At 52.8% G+C, this 21,562-nt stretch overlaps 2 protein-coding genes across 7 annotated transcripts in view; both read left to right on the top strand.

Moving 5' to 3' along the window:
• SPMIP6 (sperm microtubule inner protein 6) overlaps positions 1-9,818 on the top strand; it is a 19,277-nt gene extending 9,459 nt beyond the window's left edge. The window contains exons 2-7 of one of the 6 annotated variants that reach the window (XM_017892078.1): positions 2,710-2,854; positions 5,988-6,100; positions 7,413-7,488; positions 7,713-7,788; positions 9,101-9,187; positions 9,656-9,818. In XM_017892078.1, coding sequence (XP_017747567.1) covers positions 2,710-2,854; positions 5,988-6,100; positions 7,413-7,488; positions 7,713-7,788; positions 9,101-9,187; positions 9,656-9,761 — 603 coding nt within the window. In that variant the 3' untranslated portion in view covers positions 9,762-9,818. Of the gene's footprint in view, positions 1-2,709; positions 2,855-5,987; positions 6,101-7,003; positions 7,136-7,255; positions 7,332-7,412; positions 7,489-7,712; positions 7,948-9,100; positions 9,188-9,655 lie in introns of those variants that run through there. The other 5 variants (XM_017892075.1, XM_017892076.1, XM_017892081.1 and 2 more) reach the window with 5 other exon arrangements.
• Positions 9,819-11,822: 2,004 nt separating this feature from the next.
• MYORG (myogenesis regulating glycosidase) lies at positions 11,823-20,288 on the top strand. Its single transcript, XM_017892073.1, is given in 6 exon segments — positions 11,823-12,040; positions 16,127-17,182; positions 17,184-17,206; positions 17,208-17,314; positions 17,317-17,347; positions 17,349-20,288. Coding segments are annotated over 5 exon segments (2,151 nt in total). The 5' UTR covers positions 11,823-12,040; positions 16,127-16,189; the 3' UTR covers positions 18,346-20,288.
• The last annotated feature ends 1,274 nt before the right edge of the window (positions 20,289-21,562 follow it).

The following is a 21,562-nucleotide window of genomic DNA, read 5'->3' as shown; positions in this document are numbered from 1 at the left end:
AAAAAAAAAAAAAAAAACAAAAAGAAAAGTAAAAGCCAGGTGCAATGGCTCACACCTGTAATCCAAGTACTTTGGGAGTCTAAGGCAGGAGGATCACTTGAGCTCAGTAGTTCAAGACCACCCTGGGCAACACAGGGAGACATCTTCTCTACAAACCAATTAAAAAAAAAAAAAATTCAGCTGGGTGTGGTGGTGTGCACCTGTAGTCCCAGCTACTTGGTAGGCTAAGGCAAGAGGATAGCTTTAGCCCAGGAGGTAGAGGTTGCAGTGAACTGTGATTGTGCCACTACACTGCAGCGTGGGCAACAGTGAAACCCTATCTCCAAAAAAAAAAAAAAAAAAAAAGACAGAAATCACAAACAGAAAAGATATTTGCAACATGTATAAGTGCCAATAGTAAAGGACTAATATACAGAATATATAAAGAATTATAATTCTCTTGGTTAAAATTGAACACATGTTTTGACACCCTCCTAAAACCCCTCTAAAACTACAGTAAATGAATATTTAAGAGACGGTAGGAAGGAAGAGGCAATGACAACACAATTTTGGAAGCTGGAAAAGATGACAAATAAGTAGTAACTGACTTAGCAGATCTGAGAAAGCTAAATCTAAAGCCAGCAATGGAAAAACCAAGCCATAATTCAACTTAAAACTGCAGAATTTCTGAAAGGCTCAGGAACTGGTAATCCTAGGCTTCTCTGGAACTGAGGATGGGACAGGACCAAGGCAAAAATAAGGATTATTTGAAAGCTGTTAAGAAGTAGTTAGGCCAGGCGAGGTGGCTCACGCCTGTAATCCCAGCACTCTGGGAGGCTAAGGTGGACGGACCACTTGGGGTCAGGAGTTTGAGACCAGCCTGGCCAACATGGTGAAACCTACTCTACTAAAAATACAAAAAAAAAAAAAAAAAAAAAAAAAAAAAAAAAAAAGCCGGGCGTGGTGGCAGGCGCCTATAATCCCAGCTACTTGGGAGGCTGAGGCAGGAGAATCACTTGAACCTGGGAGGCAGAGGTTGCAGTGAGCCAAGATGGCACCATTGCACTCCAGCCTGGGTGAGAAGAGCGAAACTCCATCTAAAAAAAAAAAAGCAGTTAAACCCACTAATTACCCCTTCTATTTCATGCCACAGGGTAACTGCCCACCTCTGTCTCTGCTAAGTCAGGAGACTAATTTTTGGCAAGGACTTCAGGACTGGGGATACCAATTGAGGACAGGGTACCATTTTGAAAACAAGTGAACCTCCATATATTAAATGCTAAAATCCCCAGCGCAATCTTCAGCACTAGATTCTCAGAACACTGGCAGCTAAGTCATTAACCTCAGGCCAAAGGTTGAAGGAGTCTTTTCTGAAGAATCTCATCAGCCAAGAGGAAAGACCTACAGATATTGACATTAGAGTTTGCAAAACATTGTCCAACGAGATCATCCTGCAGTGATGCTGATGGTGGACAAAGCCCACACACAGCTCAAAGCCTTCAATAAGCTTTTATAATCTGCTACTTATCAACAGGAGCAGACAAAGAGGAAACATCTGAGGAAAGCATCTAATAGAAAAATTGATGATATCTACGAATTCTTCTAAGTGACTGTTTTGTTTTTGTGTGTGTATGTGTGTTTAGTGTGTAAGTGGGTATATCTGAGTGTGTATGTATGAATATTCATCTATATGTGCATCTATGGGTGTATCTGGGTACACAGGGCCATGTGTATGTGTATGTGTGTGTGTGTAAAGCTCAGAGAAATGCTGAGTCACAGGATCCATGCACCCACATCTGCCATATTCTGCCCTCCACCCACATAGAAGTGTGACTGTGCAGGATCTGCTCACAGAACAATGTCAGCTGGGCACAGTTGATCCCACAAGCCCCTAAGCAGAGAGGTTTTCAGGATGGTTAGAGCACTGGGAGCAACCAGGTCTCAGCCTTGGCCAAGAGAAGGGCAAGGTGTGGTGGTTCATGCCTGTAATCCCAGCATTTTGGGAAGCCAAGATGGGACGATCCCTTGAGTCCAGGAGCTCACCACCACACCCAGCTAATTTTTGTATTTTTAGTAGAGACAGGGTTTCACCATGTTGGCCAGGATAGTCTCTATGTCTTGACCTTATGATCCGCCCGCCTTGGCCTCCCAAAGGCTAGGATTACAGGTGTGAGCCACTATGCCCAGCCGGGAATTACATTTTAAAGTAGATGCCCCTCCAGCACTGTCCTTCATTTTCTTTAAGATGCCAGATTCCCAGAGAGCCTTTACTGTCCAAGACACCTACATAAGGCAGTCAGCTCCCAGGGTAGCCCCCTTTTCTGAGACTACAGATTGTGCCAGGGCCTGATGCACTGTTGGCAGAGACCCAGCCCTACTCCCAGGGAGCATACAGTCTAGGAGAAAAAGGACAGGTATATGTAGCTCTGACCTTCATGAGCTCCCCGCGAAATGGCAGAAATGAGAAAGTCAGAAAACTACTCTGACTTAAGGCCACTGCTTGGCTCCAAGCCCCAAGCTTGGATGAAAAGAAAGGAAGAAAGAGTAATTCAGACAAAACAACTGTGCAGAGGATCCAAAGCTGGCATGGGAATCCCTCTGACATGGGGAGGGGTGTTGGGAGACCCACCTGGGCTGACCTTCTCAAGAGAGGCTGGATCTAGTTCCAGCAAGAGCCCAGGGCTGGGGTCTCTGTGCCCCTAACCACTTCTCCCCTCTCCCCTTGCCCAGGGTCTGACTCATACCATGGAGCGACATGTGGATCCCGAAGCCCTGCAGAAGATGGCCAAATGTGCTGTACAGGACTACACTTATAGGGGGTCCATATCAGGCCACCCCTACTTGCCTGAGAAGTACTGGCTTTCTCAAGAGGAAGGTAAGGCCTCCCCTTTGCTGACCCCTAAAATGACGCCCAACCTGAACCCAACCACCTGGATCCTGACCTCCATCCTGATTCTCTCTTTTTTTTTTTTTCGAGACGGAGTTTCGCTATTGTTGCCCAGTCTGGGTGCAATGGTGTGATCATCTCGGCTCACTGCAACCCACTTCCACCTCCCGGGTCCAAGTGATTTTCCTACCTCAGCCTCCTGAGTAGCTGGGACTACAGGCATGTGCCGCCAGGCCCTGCTAATTTTTGCATTTTCAGTAGAGACAGGGTTTCACCATGTTGGCCAGGCTGGTCTCGAACTTCTGACCTCAGGTGATCCACCTGCCTCAGCCTCCCAAAGTGCTGGGATTACAGGCCTGAGCCACATGCCCAGCCTCCATCCTGATTCGATGTCAACTTTATCTCCACTCATGACCTAGATTTCTTCCCTAACCACCCTCCACTCCCAACCACCTGACCTGACCCTGGCCCTGGAGGAGATGACCTAGGCCCTGTCTTTTGGTGTTCTTGTCTGTGGGGAAAAAAAAGCTGGAAGGGCACTGGGTCCCATTCTTAGAGAGTTGGAGAAAGGATTAACTTCCCACAAACAGCTCCCTCCAAGTGCATTCTGGATGCCATCTCCTCCCATCTTCCCAGCCACCCTCTTCCCATCAGCTCCCTCCATCTCTCCTGCATCCCTCTGCCCCACCACACCTCTTTCCCTCAACCTGGAACCTTCTCTGGTTTCTTCCCAACTAAAAATTATCTCTTGCTCCTCTCCTCAATAGCCTAGGTTCTCAGAAACATGGTCCATACTCACTGTCTCTATTTCCTCACCCTTTCTTATACCTTATGAGAAACTGTCTTTCTCATTTGCTTGGATGTCTATTATCTGTCTAGCTGTACATTCGAAAGGAATGTACAGCTATGAATCTGGTCTTATTCACAGCTGTGCCCCTCCATCGAGCACAGCGCCAGGCTTCATAAGTCTTTGTTGAATGGACTGAGAATTCTCAGTGGAAGTTGGGAATGTGCATCTCCTACAATGAAACAATAAATTGCTCTTGCATGGCTCTGATTACCAAATCCACAGGAGTCTGCAGTCTTTACCCTCTGAGACCTTTACCCTCCTAGACCAATGAATTGCACTCTTCTGACCACTGTCTACTTGTTTTGTTGTTGTTGTTGTTTTGTATGTTAATCCTCCAGCACACATGCTATGACCCCACTCTATTTCTTGAAACAACTTCCTCCTCAGTTTGTCTGATGCCTACCTTTCCTGTGCATAAACTGTGGAAACATGGGGTTCCTCGGGATGTTATCCTGCACCCTCTTCTCCCCTTGCTCCTCCTCCAAGGCCATTTGATTTAACACAAGGCTTTAATAATTACTGACAGCTTCAAATCCTAATTTCCAGATTTGTCATCTCACCTGAATTCCACCCTTCTTCATATGCTTATAGTTATCTTGACCTGGATGTCCCCAAACACCTCAGTTTCAGTATGTGCAAATCGCCATCCCCGAACCCCAAATCCCAGCACTCCACCCCTCCCCTCACACAGCTGCTCTTTGCTAGGGCTTCCTCCACACTGTCTCACATAAGTATTCTTTCAGACTGTTGGATCGTGGAGGGCCTTGTAGGACAGGCTTTAGACGACTAGGGGCTAAGGGGGACAAACCCTGTAGGGTTTTTTGTTTTGTTTTGTTTTGTTTTGTTTTGTTTTGTTTTGTTTTGTTTTTTTGAGACGGAGTCTTGCTCTGTCGCCCGGACTGGAGTGCAGTGGCGGGATCTCAACTCACTGCAAGCTCCGCCTCCCGGGTTTACGCCATTCTCCTGCCTCAGCCTCCGAAGTAGCTGGGACTACAGGCGCCCGCCACCTCGCCCGGCTAGTTTTTTGTATTTTAGTAGAGACGGGGTTTCACCGTGTTAGCCAGGATGGTCTCGATCTCCTGACCTCGTGATCCACCTGTCTCGGCCTCCCAAAGTGCTGGGATTACAGGCTTGAGCCACCGCGCCCGGCCTCCCTGTAGGGTTTTAAGTAGGAGAATGTCTCGGTCAAATTTTCATTTGTGAAAAAGTACCACAGCTGCTATGTCAAGGCTGGATTATAGGATTTCAAAGGTGAGGCAAGGAGAATAGTAGAATAATCATAATAGTTTTTTATGTGCCAAGCATCATTCTAAATGTCTTACATATACTAACTTATTTAAACCTCACAGCAACCCTGTGAAGTAAATAGTACTATCATCCCCATTTTAAAGTTGGAGAAACTGAGACACAGCAAAATTAATTAACTTGGTCAAGGTCACACACCTAACAACTGGCAAAACTGAAATTTAAACACAAGCAGTCTATCTGCAGAGATAGGTATCTATTAACCAAGACATTATATTGTCTCCTGGTTAAGGTGCTGAGAAGATATGAAAGTGAGATCATGGGGTACTGGAAGACGGAGTAGATTCAAGTTATTGATTGATCGATCGATTGAGACTAAGTCTTGATCCGTCACCCAGGCTGGAGTGCAGTGGCACAACCTCGGCTCACTGAAACCTCTGCCTCCCTGGTTTGAGCGATTCTCGTGCCTCAGCCCCCTGAGTAGCTGGGTTTACAGGTGCATGCCAACCATGCCCAACTAATTTTTGTATTTTAGTAGAGACAGGATTTTGCCATGTTGGCCAGGCTGATCTCAAACTCCTGATCTCAAGTGATCTTCCTGCCCTGGCATCCCAAAGTGCTAGGATTACAGGCATGAGCCACCTTGCCTGGCTAGATTCAAGTGATTTTGAAGGAGGCAGAATAGGCAAACCTTGGGGCCTAGAGTAGAAGATGAGAGAGAGGGAGGAATTGGGAAGAGGCCCCTTGTCCAGGCTGGCTGATTCAAAAAGGGTAGTAGCAGGATGAAAAGTGGCTGGCACAGTGGATCCAGACTAAACTCAGAAGGTTGCCTTAGGTGGGACATGGGCTACATCTCAGTGTTTAAGACAAGTGTAGGCCTGGCTGGGCTTGTGGTCTGGCTTGAGGACAGTCTGTGAGGGTCAGCTTTGTGCTGGGAATCGGAAGAGAAACATGTAGGGGATCCCAGGTCCTGGAGTCGAGTAAGAAGTAACACTATTTGACATCTCCCCTCCTATTATCCTGCAGACAAATGCAGCCCAAACTACCTGGGCAGTGACCGGTACAACACATGGAGGATGGAACCTTACAACAGCAGCTGCTGTAACAAGTATACCACCTACCTTCCTCGGCTGCCTAAGGTATCTACTGCACCCTGCACAGATGCCTGGGGACTGGGACACGCATACTCCACCACCTCCCAAACCACAGTGACTGATATTTCACTATTAGGTCATCATTGCTTTCCCAACAAATGCCCCAGGGCTCTTCCCCATCTGTGAAACTAGAGTTTGTATTTTTTTTTTTTTTTTTTTTTTTTTTTTTTAGATAGAGTCTCACTCTATCACCCAGGCTGGAGTGCAGTGGCACAATCTTGGCTCACTGCAACCTCTGCCTCCTGGGTTCAAGCAATTCTGCTGCCTCAGACTCCCGAGCAGCTGGGATTATAGGCGTGTGCCATCACACCTGGCTAATTTTTGTATTTTTAGTAGAGTTGGGGATGTTGCCATGTTGGCCAGGCTGGTCTCAAGTGGTCCACCTGCATCGGCCTCCTAAAGTGCTGGGATTACCTGCATGAGCCACTGCGTCTGGCCGGCTTTGAATTTTTTTAGTTGAAAAAGGAACCCAGAAGTGGGGCTGTGCTGGCCCCCTGGTTCTCAGTCTCTGGGGACTGGGTGCCCTGGGCCCCAATCCCTGGCTGGGCTCTGTAGGGACATGGCTGGTGTGCACTCCATGATATGCTACTTTTCCGAAGCTTGCCAGCTGACCCCTCCCCATATAGTCTGGCCCCTGTGATACTGGGGCTAGCCAAAGAGTCAGTGATACACTGCATCTCCCTGCTCCACCTTCTTCTCCTTTGTGATGTGAGCACAGACGGGAGGAAGACCAAGGCTACTCAGTAGCAGTGCAGATACAGGAGAGTCTTCCAAGGACGTAGGAGAAGGTCCAGCCATGGCCACAGACTCAAGGGCACCTGAGAGGACCCAAAACCAGAGCCGGGGCTCTTAACTGCAGGCTGATGGCTGACCCTGGGTTGACGAACCCTTTTGAATTATAACTTCCTCAAGAATCAGAATCTTTCACGAGTTCTTCACGGAATGGGCAAGCAATATTGAAAACCCCCCATTAGAGAGACACCCAGACACAGCTAAACAGAGTCAGCTAGACAAAGAGGGGTAAGATCAAAGGCAAACGCCGAGACAGGATTGTCACAGGCCCAGGAGCCAAACCCCATGCACCTTCAGCTCTCCCCACCCCACCCCGCCCCTGTAGGCAGCGTAAACGCGTTGCCCGGCGACAGCCGCAAACACTCAGAGTCCTGGAGAGGTGGGGAGCTGCTGAAGGGCGGGAGAAGGCGCGGCGTGGCGATAGGTCTGGGTGTTCTGGGAGGACCCCTAAAAGGGAGCAGCTCTGCCAGGTCAGAGCTTGAGGTAGCATGTGTGCCACTTCCAGGAGGCCGGCATGGAGACAGCAGTTCGAGGAATGCCCTTGGAATGCCCTCCTAAGCCGGAGCGGCTCAATGCCTACGGTAAAGAGTGGTAGTGGGGCGTTGGAAAGAACGCCTTCCAGGAGGCCGGGGGGAGGGCGGGATGGGGACCTGAAGGATGGGTAGGAGGCCGAGGGTCCTGGAGAGGGTGGAACCCTGAATCTATCCGTCCCTGCTTTTGTCTCCGCCTCACTCTGTGACCCGGCCTCTTCCCATCCCTGTGCATCTGTCTTGGGGTCTCCTGCGCTGGGGACCCGCGGGCGCAGAGCGCGAAGTGATGGTGAACATGCTGAACTCACTGTCGCGGAACCAGCAGCTGCCGCGGATCACGCCCCGATGCGGGTGCGTGGACCCGCTGCCCGGCCGCTTGCCCTTCCAAGGTTACGAAAGTGGTTGCTCCGGCCGCCACTACTGTCTGCGTGGGATGGACTACTACGCCAGCGGGGCGCCCTGCACCGACCGCCGCCTGCGGCCTTGGTGCCGAGAGCTACCGACTGTAAGGTTCGCAGGGCTCCGCCCGCCTCAGCCGGGCTCCACCCCACACAAGCCCCGCCCCAGAACCCCGCCCGCTTCCAGCCCGGCCCGCCTCCGTGCCGGCCCCCAGCCTGCTCTAGCACTGCGCCGCAGGCTCTCGAGGCCGCGCCGTGTCCCGCCCTCGGGCTCCAAGGCCTGAACTAACAACTGAGGCCGGAGAACCAGCACGAAGGTTACGTCCCCGACCCCTGTCCCGCTCAAACTGGGCTCAAGGTCAGCCTGGCCTCTCTATGTGCTCTGGAGGTCCCGCCGGAGGGTTTTTGAGGAAGAAACCCCGCACATCAGTGGCATCCTCTTCCCACATCTCGTCGGCCCTGCCCCCTTCCCTGGACACCTGGCCCTAGAGACGCAGGTTCTAGCCTGTGGAGTGCCTTGCGTTCTCAGAAAAATGTCCTCTCTTGCTGGGCCCCCGTCACCGTCGGTAGTGGGTGCGGTCATTCGCGGGGGCTACGTGAGCCAGGAAATGGTGACCACTTTACCAGAATGGCTCTGGCCTCCTCGGATCCCGCACCACCTGCGGAGGTAGGCACTCTCCCGTGTTATTGCTAAGAAAACTGGGGTCCGAGCGCACAGCTGGAGCCCAGACTGCAGCGCGGCATTCGTCCTGCACCCGGCGGCAGCCAAGCCTGGGAGAACTTTGTCCGCGGTAGCCCAGAGAGCTGTGCAGTGGGGGTCCATAGTGATCCCCCGCCCCTCTCCAGGCCGAGAGAGCCTGATTCATTGTGCAAGACTGAGTCTTACCCCTCTCAAAGGCATACGGGAGTGGGAAAGTTTCAGCCTCTAGGAAGCTCAGAAACGATGCCTCATCCTAGTGCTGGAGAAATTGCTGTCCAGTGGCGGGGATCCGGTGGTTCCAGGTCCTTAACGATCGGAGCCCGACCCTCCCCAGGGACCAGCGCTCTTCTCTGAACGGCAGAAATGAGGCCTTACCGGGAGGGAGACTTCCAAGGGGGGTTCCCGAGTCGGTGCTGCAGTGGGGGTTTTGAAGGGTGAGAAAGGAGAGAAAGATTTCCGAGTCTTGAGACGGACACCTTAAGTGCCGCCCAAGGGCTTGATCTAAGTCGGGGATGAGAGTCAAAAGGCCCAACCCCTCCCTGCTCGTGGCTTCCTTCTTCTCCAGTTGTGTACCTCCCTACGAGCACCGGCCCGGAATGCAGTGTGCTGTTACAACTCCCCCGCCGTCATACTACCCATATCCGAACCTTAGGTAAGTCTAACGGGCACACACTCATTTGCACACGAACCCTGGAGTCTTGGTGAGGCGGGGCTGGGGGAGGATGGCTCGTAGATGGGATGAGAACACCCCGCTGCGGTGCACTGACAGGCAGATACCACCAGGGGGAGCTAGTGCCATGGCGCAGTCAAAGGTGGTAAGGACAGAGGACCTTAGGACACAGCTGGGAGGCCTGTATTGAAGGGTTACAGGTTGGCAGTGGGCTTACAGCCAAAGGCGTTGGGTTTAGAGCTTGAAGTAACGAGTAAGAAGTCGATGTTACGGAGGAAATATTGGGTATCAGCAACTTAACAGTAGAACCTAAAGTCAGGAGGTCAGTATTGGAACCCAAGTTCAGTGCTATAGGCAAAGTGTAGGGATAAGGTTAGCATCGCAAACTGGAGTCAGATATTCACTTTGACACATGAGGATCCAAAAGGGCTGACCCATCTCTTCCTGTAGATGGGACACAAGTCACTTCAAGAAGTCTGGTGGTCCCCAGAGAAACAACTATGTTATCCATCCTGAGTTTGTGTCTGAGACCTATCCTGACTATCGTTGCTGGTAGAGCCTGGGCTTGCTGGGCCACGGGGACAGAGCAATAAATAAACTCTTCACCCCCAAAGCCTGCCTCCTGTGTCCTTACCCAGCAGAATCTGGAAGTGAAGGGCCAGTCACTCGGGCCTCTACCAAACCCCTTCAACTGAGATGCAATTTTTCTCAAAGTCACCCTTCCCTGAGCCCTTCCAACCCCATCATCTCAGTATGTCCCTGAGTGCCCTCCTGACACAGAACAGTAGCCCTATATCCAGCTGCTGTCCTCCTCCCCTGCATCCCAGAGCCCAAACGAATGGGTCCACCCTGCAATGCAGGCAGGAGCCATCTACTTCCCACCCCACGAAGACCCTCCAGCTAACATTTCTTCAGTATGCCCCCAAACTTAGATGCCCTCCCACTCATCAAAGGACCCAGGATCCTTCCTTCCACAGTCAAAGCCGTATCCCTACACCCAAAGCTCTTGATCTCTGCTTCCAGGAGTCCCTATCACAGCCTTCCAAAAGCCTCTCTGTGCTCAGACACCCTTGCTGCAAAGGTGTGTCCCCCATTCCAAGTCCAACTGGTGAAAACATAATTTTGAAGGGTCTCATGACCACGAAATTTCAAGTTGCAAAACAAAGCCCTGTTTCTCTGCCCCTCAGGGAGCGAGAAGGGCCATTCTAAAATCTCTGGGATCTTCAGTATTTTCCTTTCTGCATCAATTGATATGAAACTAGCTGGGTCCAGTGGCTCACACCTGTAATCCCAGCACTGTGGGAGGCCAAGGCAGGAGGATCACTTGAGCCCAGGAATTCGATAACAGCCTGGGGCAACATAAGGAGACCCCTTCTCTACAAAAAATGTAAAAATTAGCAGGGTATGGTGGCACGTACATGTGGTCCCAGTTACTCAGGAGGCTGAGGTAGGAGGGGATAGCTTGAACCAAGGACACTGAGGCTGCAGCGAGCTATGTTCACGCCACTGCACTCCAGCCTGGGCGACAGAGCGAGACCCTCTCTCAAAAAAATAAAATACGACCCAACGTGGTGGCCCATGCTTGTAATCCCAGCACTTTGGGAGGCCAAGGCAGGTAGATCACCCGAGGTCAGGAGTTTGAGACCAGCCTGACCAACATGGTGAAACTAAACTTTCCTAAAAATGCAAAATTAGCTGGGTGTGGTGGCACGTGCCTGTAATCCCAGCTACTTGGGAGGCTGAGGCAGGAGAATTGCTTGAACCCGGAAGGCGGAGGTTACAGTGAGCCGAGATCGTGCCATTGCACTACAGTCTGGGCAACAAGAACGAAACCCAAAAATAAATAAATATAAAAATAAAATAAAAAAGAAATAAAACCTCAGAGTCTTGCCCAGCCCCCGGGGAGAAGGGCATGGCGGGGCACGCCCACTTTCCCGCAGCTTGGGCGTTTCTAACTAAAGGCTGTAACTTAGGAGGAGGGGCTGGACCCTATAAATAACTAGTCTGGGGGTATCGGTCGGGGAGGCGAGTGACATTGCAAAACACCGAGCAGAAACCGGTCTTCTCAGTCCCTGACCTCGGACACCGCTGGTTTGGTGCGAACCGACAGCTTGGGCTCCCGGCAGGTTGGAACTACAGCTCCCTCCGTGGGGCCCTTGATTGGAAGCACCCTGCATTGGGCGCTAAGATAATCGCGGAATTCCGCCACCACTTTTCCATATGGAAAACTGAGGGTTTGTGAGAGCGTTATACCGATATGGCCTCCACCTGCCCAAATCAGGAAAAAAGGAATTCCAATGGCCAGCCCTACTCCTTTACCCTGCAGCTCTCTCCCTCTCATTCTCATTTCAAACCTAGCCTAGAGGTGCAAAAACCCCAACCTCCCGCAGCTGCTCCTTTCTGCAGAACTACATGTCCCAGCAGGCCTGGGGTCGAGCCCAGCCCGCTTGCGGTTAAGCAGTGGCCCAGCAGGGGCGGGCCCGCCGGCGGGAGTCGGAGACTCGGGACGCAGGACTGAGCAAGCCCGAAATGCCAGGGGCAAAGCACAGAGCAGTGGCAGGAAGGTGGGGCTGAGGGGCGGGGCCTCAGGTCCGCCTGATAACCTGGGAGGAGGGGTCGAACGTCAAGGGCAGGGCTGGACTCTGAGGCCCGAGGCGAGACTGGATGACTGGGGCGTGGCCGAGGAGCCCCAGGGCGGGGCCCGAGGAGGGGCTCAGCTGTACTCTGCCAGGCAGAGCCCTGCGCGGCGCGGTGGCAGCTTCACTCTGGTTCAAGCGCAGGGGATCGGCGGGAAGCTCCTTCACCCCCGGTTCTGCCGGGCTGTAACTGCAATGGGTGAGCCCAGCGGGAGGGCTGTGGGAGGCGAGGGGCTGCTGAAGGAGCACGATTCCTGAACTTTCGCTCCCACCGATGAATGGGTGGAGCGAGCCTGAACACCTGGGCCCATTCCACGGCCGCATTCCCGCCAGGCGACAGGTCCCTTGACCTCGGTCGGCCCCTCGGACAGTATAGCCTTCGGGCGGGGTGCTCGGGTGGCTGTGCAGTATTCCAGGCTGTGTAAGCAGTCACTCGATCCCCGCGGATCCCGTCGCCGGGCAGGAGAGGGAGATGGGCCGGATCGAGTTGCCTTTGATATTTCCATCCCCCCCGGGAACGTGTTCAACTAACGATACTACTTGGAATGGGTTCCCCTCAGCCGAGCTGGGCGTGGCCCTCCCCCCTTAGACCAGACTAGCCGTGGCAGCCAAGACTGAGGTTGAGGGTCCAGTGGGGAAAGGCTCAGCGGGCAGAGCCCAGGGAGGCCCACCCTGCAGACTCCACCTGCTAGCACTAGCCTTGGGTTGACTAGATGGCGGAGGCAGCAGATTAGAGGTCTCTAGCACCACTGTTAACACCGGAACCACAGACTTCCCCAAAGTCCCGGTACCAGATGCCATTAAAATTGCCCTCTCTGCTGCCCCTAAGAGGCTCTCGTGGTCGGCATGGAGCAAGCAGCAGCACCAGCCCTTAGAAAAACAGGCCTCACCATGCCATGTCCATCTGATGGAAGCCGGTCCCACCAGCTCAGCCCCAGGGCTCCCTTCTGCTACTGCATTCAGGCAGCCAGTTCAGATCATTATCTCCCATCTCCTAAAACTTAACACTGTGGGGAGCTGAGCTGGGATTTTAGATCCAGGCAGCCTTGCTACCTGGCTAACTTCAGACAAGTTCCTTTCTCTGTTTGGGCCACGTTTCCTCATCTGTAAAATGGACACTGTAGCTATGTCTGCTGTTCCACATTGTTGATAGAACTGGATGCTATGGTGGCATTTGGGACACTATCATGGTGCCTGGGGTGGGTGGGTTCCCAGGCCTGTGGGCTTCTGTCTTTCATCAAAGAACGTCAGATTCCGGAAAATTAAGATTCTCAAAACCTAACTATTGGAAAGGCTTTTGAATCCACCTTGGTGGCCTCTTCCTGCCTCCAGGGCTCATGAGATAGGCTGACTTCATATGAAAGTTTTGAGGATGAGGAAGTCTCTCTCCTCTTCAGATACTGACCCCCTCTCTCCTTATTTCCTTGGTGCCCAGAATGGGGCTTTGGTTATCTTGAATGAATGAATATAAACTCACAGGTGTGATCTGAACCACCTAAGGCCTTCTTTGGGTTCTGCTCAGCTTGAGGGCATCAGCTAAAGGCCACTGGCTACATTTTCCAGGAGGGGTTTTCTAAGCTGTATCTATATAGGAATGGGGAGGAAAGCTAAGTCATTGTAGACTGAGAGAAAGGGAATAAGAGTCTGTTCCAGACAAGCTTAGGCATCTAGGGGCAGAGGGCACTGAGAATGAGGCCCTGAGCTAGCACCATGTGGGGAGTGCCTATGGGAGGAGCTGTGTATTGACATGTAGGATCAAATTCTGCTCTACACCTTACATTCTTGCATGGGGGAAGTGAAAAACCTGAGTAGTTCCGGCATCTCCTTGGAAGTCCCTGGGGACTTAGAGACAGACACTGGCATCTGGGAGGAGGCTAATTATTATTTGCCAGTCTCTTTCTCTTCCTCTGAGCTGGAGCAGTTGGGCAACCAACTGTCTGGGTGTGTGTATGCAAGTGTGTGCACCTGGGTGGTGCTATTTCTTTGTTGGACTCTGCTCTGAAGCCTGGGACAGGAACGGTCAGTGGCCTTGAGTGGCAGAGTAGGACACAATTCTTCCCCTGAGCCTGTGTTTCCCTGCAGTCATATCTGTTTTTGTTGTTGTTGTTGTTGTTGTTTTGTCACCCAGGATGGAGTGCAGTGGCACAATCTCGGCTTACTGCAGCCTCGACCTCCTGGGCTCAAGTGATCCTCCCACCTCAGCCCCCCAAGTAGCTGGGACTACAGGTGCGCAACACCATGCCTGGCTATTTTTATTTTTTTTATTTTTGGTAGAGACAGGGTTTCACCATGTTGCCCAGGCTGGTCTCAAACTCCTGAGCTCAAGCGATCAGCCCTCCTTGGCCTCCCAAAGTGCTAGGATTACAGGCACGAGGACCGTGCATGGCCTCATATCTGGATGTTTAGCATATAGTATGTCAGAGTTTATATGTGTTAGTGGTAGTGGTAGGTGTCCGATCCCTGGAGAGCAGGTAGGTGGAGGAGGTGCATTGGCCGAAGCTAGGTGGGTGAAATCTCCTGCAGCAGGTGGCCTAAAGGATTTAGAGTGGGGAAGGAATGAGCTTGGTAATCACAAGATAGGCCTGGCTAGAAATGGAATCAGAACAGTAGCTGAGAACACATCATGCCTCCAATGCAAAGCACTTTTAAATTTCATCATGGAAGTAATGAGCAGCTCTCGAAGCTAGGGATAGACATAGTTTGACAAGTGCTGTAGAAAGATCACTGTGGTTGCCGTGATCAGAAGGCACTGGTGAGAAAGAAGTTAGAGGCAGAGGCCGGGCGCGGTGGCTCAAGCCTGTAATCCCAGCACTTGGGGAGGCCGAGACGGGTGGATCACGAGGTCAGGAGATCGAGACCATCCTGGCGAACACGGTGAAATCCCGTCTCTACTAAAAAATACAAAAAACTAGCTGGGCGAGGTGGCGGGCGCCTGTAGTCCCAGCCACTCGGGAGGCTGAGGCAGGAGAATGGCGCGAACCCGAGAGGCGGAGCTTGCAATGAGCTGAGATCCCACCATTGCACTCCAGCCTGGACGACAGAGCGAGACTCCGTCTCAAAAAAAAAAAAAGAAGTTAGAGGCAGAGAGGCCTATTGGGGAAAGCGTTCAGTAATACAGGGGAAAAGTGACAGCGCCCAAACTATGACAGAAACAGGACAGTGGGTGAAACAGAGCTAGGAAGTAGCTGGCCCACAGATGTGGTGCCAGGAGCAGAGCAGGAAGGCAGGCAGGGAAATGGATTTGGTGATGAATGGCTGACAGCAGGGTGAGTTTGAGGGCAAAGAGAAGCAGATGTGAGAAACAACTGGCCCCCATGCCAGGCTCCTGCCCCAGGCCCTAATGTCTGAACCCAACTCTACCTCCCTCCAAACCAGGCCCTGGGACTAAGTCTGGCTTTGGGTGTCTTCTTTAATCTCCAGATTTCATCAGGCTTTTGACTCAGGATAAAAACACATCCTTGAGCTGTTCTCCCTTCCTTCCTCCTCTCCCCGCTCTGGGGACAGGGAAGCTAGCCTACCATCCTGTTAAAAGTCTCAAGGGGAACCAGGCAAGGTGGCTAACGCCTGTAATCCCAGCAATTATGGAGGCAAGTGGATCACTTGAGGTCATGAGTTCGAGGCCAGCCTGACCACCATGGGGAAACCCCGTCTCTAATAAAAATACAAAAATTAGCTGGGTGTGGTGGTGTGCGCCTTTAATCCCAGCTACTCAGGAGGCTGAGGCAGGAGAATCACTTGAACCCAAGAGGCAGAGGTTACAGTGAGCTGAGATCACACCACTGCACTCCAGTCTGGGTGATAGAGGGAGACACCATCTCAAAAAAAAAAAAAGTCTCAAGGAGCTGGCTGGACAATCCACCCTCTCCCACCCCAGCCATCCACACCTCTAGGAGAGCAGGACTTCTCTAGCTCCTTCCCCGTCTCTTCAGCCCAAAAGGCCCCATGTGTGATCCAGGGAGGCCTGGCTTATCCAGTGATCCTGGAAAGCTTCCTGACCCTCTCAGGGTTCTTTTCTCCACTGGGAAAATAAGGATGCGTGCCATCTCCCAGTCGCATGCACCACCCCCCAGTCACAGACTCCTAATTTGGGCAAGCATTAGGACCCATGAGAAAGGGTGGGTTAGACACAGATTGTCCTGGTAAAGGTCTCACCTTTGAAACTCGTCAAACCCTCAGGTTCCAGTATTCACCTTCCCAAAGTATACACCTCCTCGTAGCTTGCAGCAGCAAATGGAAATATCATGGGATGAGAAAGCTCAGTTCTATCTCTCTCTCCTCCTTCCAGAGCAGGTTGAGATGAGCTCGGTCAGATAGTCCCACGGCCCGCTCCTTTCTTAGCAGCCCACTAATGCTCCAGAATCCTCAGGAGAAGAGCCAGGCCTACCCCCGCCGCCGCCGGTCTGGCTGCTACGCAGGCCATCAGAACCCCGAGGCCATCGCAGCCGCAGCTATGTACACCTTCCTGCCCGACAACTTCTCGCCTGCCAAGCCCAAGCCTTCCAAAGAACTGAAACCGCTGCTGGGCTCTGCGGTTCTGGGGCTGCTGCTTGTGCTGGCCGCGGTGGTTGCCTGGTGCTACTACAGCGTCTCCCTACGCAAGGCGGAGCGACTTCGCGCGGAGCTGCTGGACCTCAACGCTGGCGGCTTCTCCATCCGCAACCAGAAGGCAGAGCAGGTCTTCCGCCTGGCCTTCCGTTCCGGCGCGCTGGACCTCGACTCCTGCAGTCGCGATGGCGCACTGCTGGGCTGCTCACTCACGGCCGATGGGCGGCCGCTGCACTTCTTCATCCAGACCGTGCGGCCCAAGGACACAGTGATGTGCTACCGTGTGCGCTGGGAGGAGGCGGCGCCGGGCCGGGCCGTGGAGCACGCCATGTTCTTGGGCGACGCAGCGGCCCACTGGTATGGTGGCGCCGAGATGAGGACGCAACACTGGCCCATCCGCCTGGAAGGCCAGCAGGAGCCCCAGCCCTTCGTCACAAGCGATGTCTACTCCTCCGATGCCGCGTTTGGGGGCATCCTCGAGCGCTACTGGCTATCTTCGCGCGCGGCCGCCATCAAAGTCAACGACTCAGTGCCCTTCCACCTGGGCTGGAACAGCACGGAGCGCTCGCTGCGGCTTCAGGCGCGCTACCACGACACGCCCTACAAGCCACCCACCGGCAGCGCCGCAGCACCAGAGCTGAGCTACCGAGTGTGCGTGGGCTCGGACGTCACCTCCATCCACAAGTACATGGTTCGCCGCTACTTCAACAAGCCGTCGAGGGTGCCAGCACCCGAGGCCTTCCGAGACCCTATTTGGTCCACGTGGGCGCTGTACGGGCGCGCCGTGGACTAGCATGAAGGACAAGGTGCTGCGTTTTGCCACAGAGCGCCAGCCACCACTTCAACAGCAGCCACCTTGGAAATCGACGACATGTAACAACACCTGCTATGGCGACGTTCGACTTCGACGAGGTCAAATTCCCCAACGTCATGACATGTTCCGCCGCCTGCGCGACGCTGGCTCCGTTCACGCTCTGGGTGCACCCGTTGTCAACTACAACATCGTCGCGCTTCGCGAGGGCCGTGGAGGCGCGAGCTGGTTCGTTCGTGCGCGAACCCACGGGCCGGTTACCCGCGCTGGTGCGCTGGTGGAACGGCATCGGCGCGGTGCTCGACTTCACGCACCCAAAAGCCCGCGACTGGTTCCAGGGACACCTGCGGAGGCTGCGCTCTCGCTACTCCGTGGCTTCCTTCAAGTTTGACGCGGGTGAGGTCAGCTACCTGCCGCGGGACTTCAGCACCTACCGGCCCCTACCGGACCCCAGCGTCTGGAGCCGGCGCTACACTGAGATGGCGCTACCCTTCTTCTCGCTGGCAGAGGTGCGCGTGGGCTACCAGTCACAGAACATCTCCTGCTTCTTTCGCCTGGTTGATCGCGACTCTGTGTGGGGCTACGACCTGGGGCTGCGCTCACTCATCCCTGCGGTGCTCACCGTCAGCATGCTGGGCTACCCATTCATCCTACCCGATATGGTGGGCGGCAACGCCGTGCCCCAGCGTACAGCCGGCGGCGATGTGCCCGAGCGCGAGCTCTACATTCGCTGGCTGGAAGTGGCCGCTTTTATGCCAGCCATGCAGTTCTCTATCCCGCCCTGGCGCTACGACGCGGAAGTGGTGGCCATCGCGCAGAAGTTCGCCGCCCTGCGGGCCTCGCTTGTGGCGCCGCTGTTGCTTGAGCTGGCGGGCGAGGTCACCGACACGGGTGACCCCATCGTGCGCCCCCTTTGGTGGATTGCGCCCGGCGATGAGACAGCTCACCGCATAGACTCTCAGTTCCTTATTGGGGACACGCTGCTTGTGGCCCCGGTGCTGGAGCCGGGCAAGCAGGAGCGTGACGTCTATTTGCCCGCCGGCAAGTGGCGCAGCTACAAGGGTGAGCTTTTCGACAAGACGCCGGTGCTGCTCACCGATTACCCGGTCGACCTGGATGAGATCGCCTACTTTACCTGGGCATCCTGACCCAGCCCAGGGCCCAGTAACCGCACAGCTCCCAGCCTTCATGCAGACCTCGAACCCTCCGTCACACCCGCACCATGTGCTCCCAGGAACCTCCACCTCTATGCCACCCATTAAATGGTTGTTGACCTAAATGTGCTGGAACCAGCTGCTGAGGGTGGGGTCTGGGGAGGGGGCACTGAAGCAATCTCCTGCTCCAACGCACAGTCCTGACTGTGCCCTTTCCACCCCCACACTCACACCAGTCTGCAGAAACCTCTTCCCTGGGGTGGAAGCCAGAGAGCTTAGAGGAAAAACGTCAGCTCTGTTCCTGTTATACATGCTTGAGGTTTCAAAGCACAAAGAGAAACCTCTCCATCCTTCCTTTGGTGGCCATCTTTTTCCATCTGAAGTGGGGACTTGATCTTATTTAAGGTCCCCAAATAGCCCCCACCACACTTAGAAAGTGTGCTTCCTTAGTGTTAGAAGCCAGGCCCTGAGTCCCCAGTACTCACCTGAACTGTGGCTGATTTGGTCCCAGTCCATCTGGGGAGAAGGTGTTTGGCTAACTGACAAGGAGGCAAGAGATCCCCTCCCAGGGAACAGGAGGACTGGGCTTAGCACAGAGCCATCATCACGTTCCTTATTTGTGAAGAGACTTCTAACACTGCACTCACCCATTTGTGTACATACATGGCCTCAGCCCTGGGCCAGATGTGCCTGATGGAAACAGACTTGCAGGGCCATGCAGGCCAGACTTTGTGCCTTAACTCAAGTGTGTGTGTGTGTGTGTGTGTGTGTGTGTGTGTGTGTGTGTGTTTGTGGGGGAAAGGGGGAGAGAGAGAGTAAGAGAAAGAGAGAGACACACATCATGGGTCCCTGATCTATGAAATGAACACAACCTTTCTGAGGCTGGATAAACTGGAGGGGGAGCATGGAGCAAATTTGAGGCTCTGACTGCTGAGCCAGCCTCCTCCCAGGTGGTTTCCCTGGGACTCTAGTAGGAAATAAATAGCCCTTTTAAGATTCCTCAGCTGCCTCACTCCCTGCACATGTGCCTGGGGTGTGGTCTAGAAGGGAGTGATGTTCTTATTCTGATGGTCTGTGTTTCTGAACACAGGCTACATGCACATGCTGACAACTACCAATAAACAGATGGGAAGCTCTTTCATCTCAGCCATTTTCTTTCTCTCTTTTTTTTCCCCAAGATGGAGTCTTGCTCTGTCACCCAGGTTGGAGTGCAGTGGCACAATCTCAGCTGACTGCAACCTCCCCATCCTAGGTTCAAGCGATTCTCCTGCCTCAGCCTCCTGAATAGCTGAGATTACAGGCGTGCATCACTATGCCTGGCTTTTTGTATTTTTTAATAGATGGGGTTTCACCATGTTGGCCAGGCTGGTCTCAAACTCCTGACCTCGTGATCCACCCACCTTGGCCTCCCGAATTGTTGGGATTATAGGCATAAGCCACCACACCAGCCATTTCTCTTTCTAAGAAGAGCAACCTCAGTCGGAGTGAGTTTTTTCTGACTTTGCAGCTGAGTCTGGAGAAAAGTGGCATGCCAGAGAGGGTAAGTGGTAAACAGGGTGAACTTTAGCTTCTATCAACAGCTCTTGTAGCAAAACCAGTCCCCTACCCCCTAAAGAATGCAGCCCTTTCCCTACCTGATATGCTTTGGCTGTGTCCCCACCTAAAACTCATCTTGAATTGTAGCTCCCATAATTGCCATGTGTTGTGGGAAGGACCCAGTGGGAGACAATTGAAATATGGGAGCAGTTTCCACCATACTGTTCTGGTAGTAGCGAATAGGTCTCATGAGATCTGATGATTTTTAAGGGTTTTCTCCTTTCGCTTGGCTCTCATTCTCTCTTGTCTGCCGCCGTGTAAGACGTGCCTTTCTGTCATGATTGTGAGGCCTCCCCAGCCATGTGGAACTTTGAGTTCAGTAAACCTCTTTTTCTTTATAATTACCCAGTCTTGGTTATGTCTTTATCAGCACTGTGAAAATGAACTAATACTGTAAATTGATACCAGTAGAGTGGGGCGCTGCTGTAAATACCCGAAAATGTGGAAGCAACTTTGGAACTGGGTAACAAACAGAGGTTGGAACTGTTTGGAGGGATCAGAAGACAGGAAAATGTGGGAAAGTTTGGAACTTCCTAGAGACTTGTTAAATGGCTTTGACCAAAATTCTGATAATGATATGGACATGAAATCCAGGCTGAGGTGGTCTCAGATAGAGATGAGGAACTTGTTTGGTACTGGAGTACAGGTGACTCTTGCTATGTTTTAGCAAAAAGACTGGCTGCATTTTGCCCCTGCCCTAGAGATTTGTGGAACTTTGAACTTGAGGGAGATGATTTAGGGTATCTGGCAGAAGAAGTTTCTAAGCAGTAAAGTATTCGTGAATTGACTTGGGTGCTGTTAAAAGCATTCAGTTTTAAAAGGGAAACAGAGCATAAAAGTTTGGAAAATTTGCAGCCTGACGATGAGACAGAAAGAAAAACCCATTTTCTGAGGATAAATTCAAGCCTGCTGCAGAAATTTGCATAAGTAACAAGGAGCCAAATGTTAATCACCAAGACATGGGGAAAATGTCTGCAGGGCATGTCAGAGACCTTTGCAGCAGTGCCTCCCATCACAAGCCTGGAGGCCTAGGAGGAAAAAATGGTTTCATGGGCCAGGCCCAGGGTCCCCCTGCTGTGTGCAGCCCAGGGACTTGTTACCCTGCATCCCAGCTGCTCTAGCCATGGCTAAAAGGGGCCAAGGTACAGCTCAGGCCTTGGCTTCAGAGGGTGCAAGCCCCAAGCCTTGGCATCTTCCATGTAGTGTTGAGCCTGTGGGTGCACAGAAGTCAAGAACTGAGGTTTGGGAACCTCTGCCTAGATTTCAGAGAATGTATGGAAATGAATGGATGTACAGGCAGAAGTTTGCTACAGAAGTGGGGCCCTCATGGAGAACCTCTGTTAAGACAATGTGGGAGGGGAAGGCCCTACGCAGAGACCCCACTGGGACACTGCCTAGTAGAGCTGTGAGAAGAGGGCCACCATCCTCCAGACATCAGAATGGTGTATCCACTGACAGCTTGCACCATGCACCTGGAAAAGCTGTAGACACTCAATGCCAGCCTGTAAAAGCAGCCAAGAAGTAGGCTGTACCCTGCAATGCCACAGGGGTGGAGCTGCCCAAGACCATAAGAACCCACCTTCTACATCAGTGTGACCTGGATGTGAGACATGGA

The sequence above is a fragment of the Rhinopithecus bieti genome, unplaced genomic scaffold, assembly GCF_001698545.2.
Source record: "Rhinopithecus bieti isolate Rb0 unplaced genomic scaffold, ASM169854v2 scaffold_22042, whole genome shotgun sequence".
NCBI classification, from domain to species: Eukaryota; Metazoa; Chordata; class Mammalia; order Primates; family Cercopithecidae; genus Rhinopithecus; species Rhinopithecus bieti.
The sequence above is the reverse complement of the archived record's forward strand: the minus strand, read 5'-3'. Positions and strand labels throughout refer to the sequence as shown.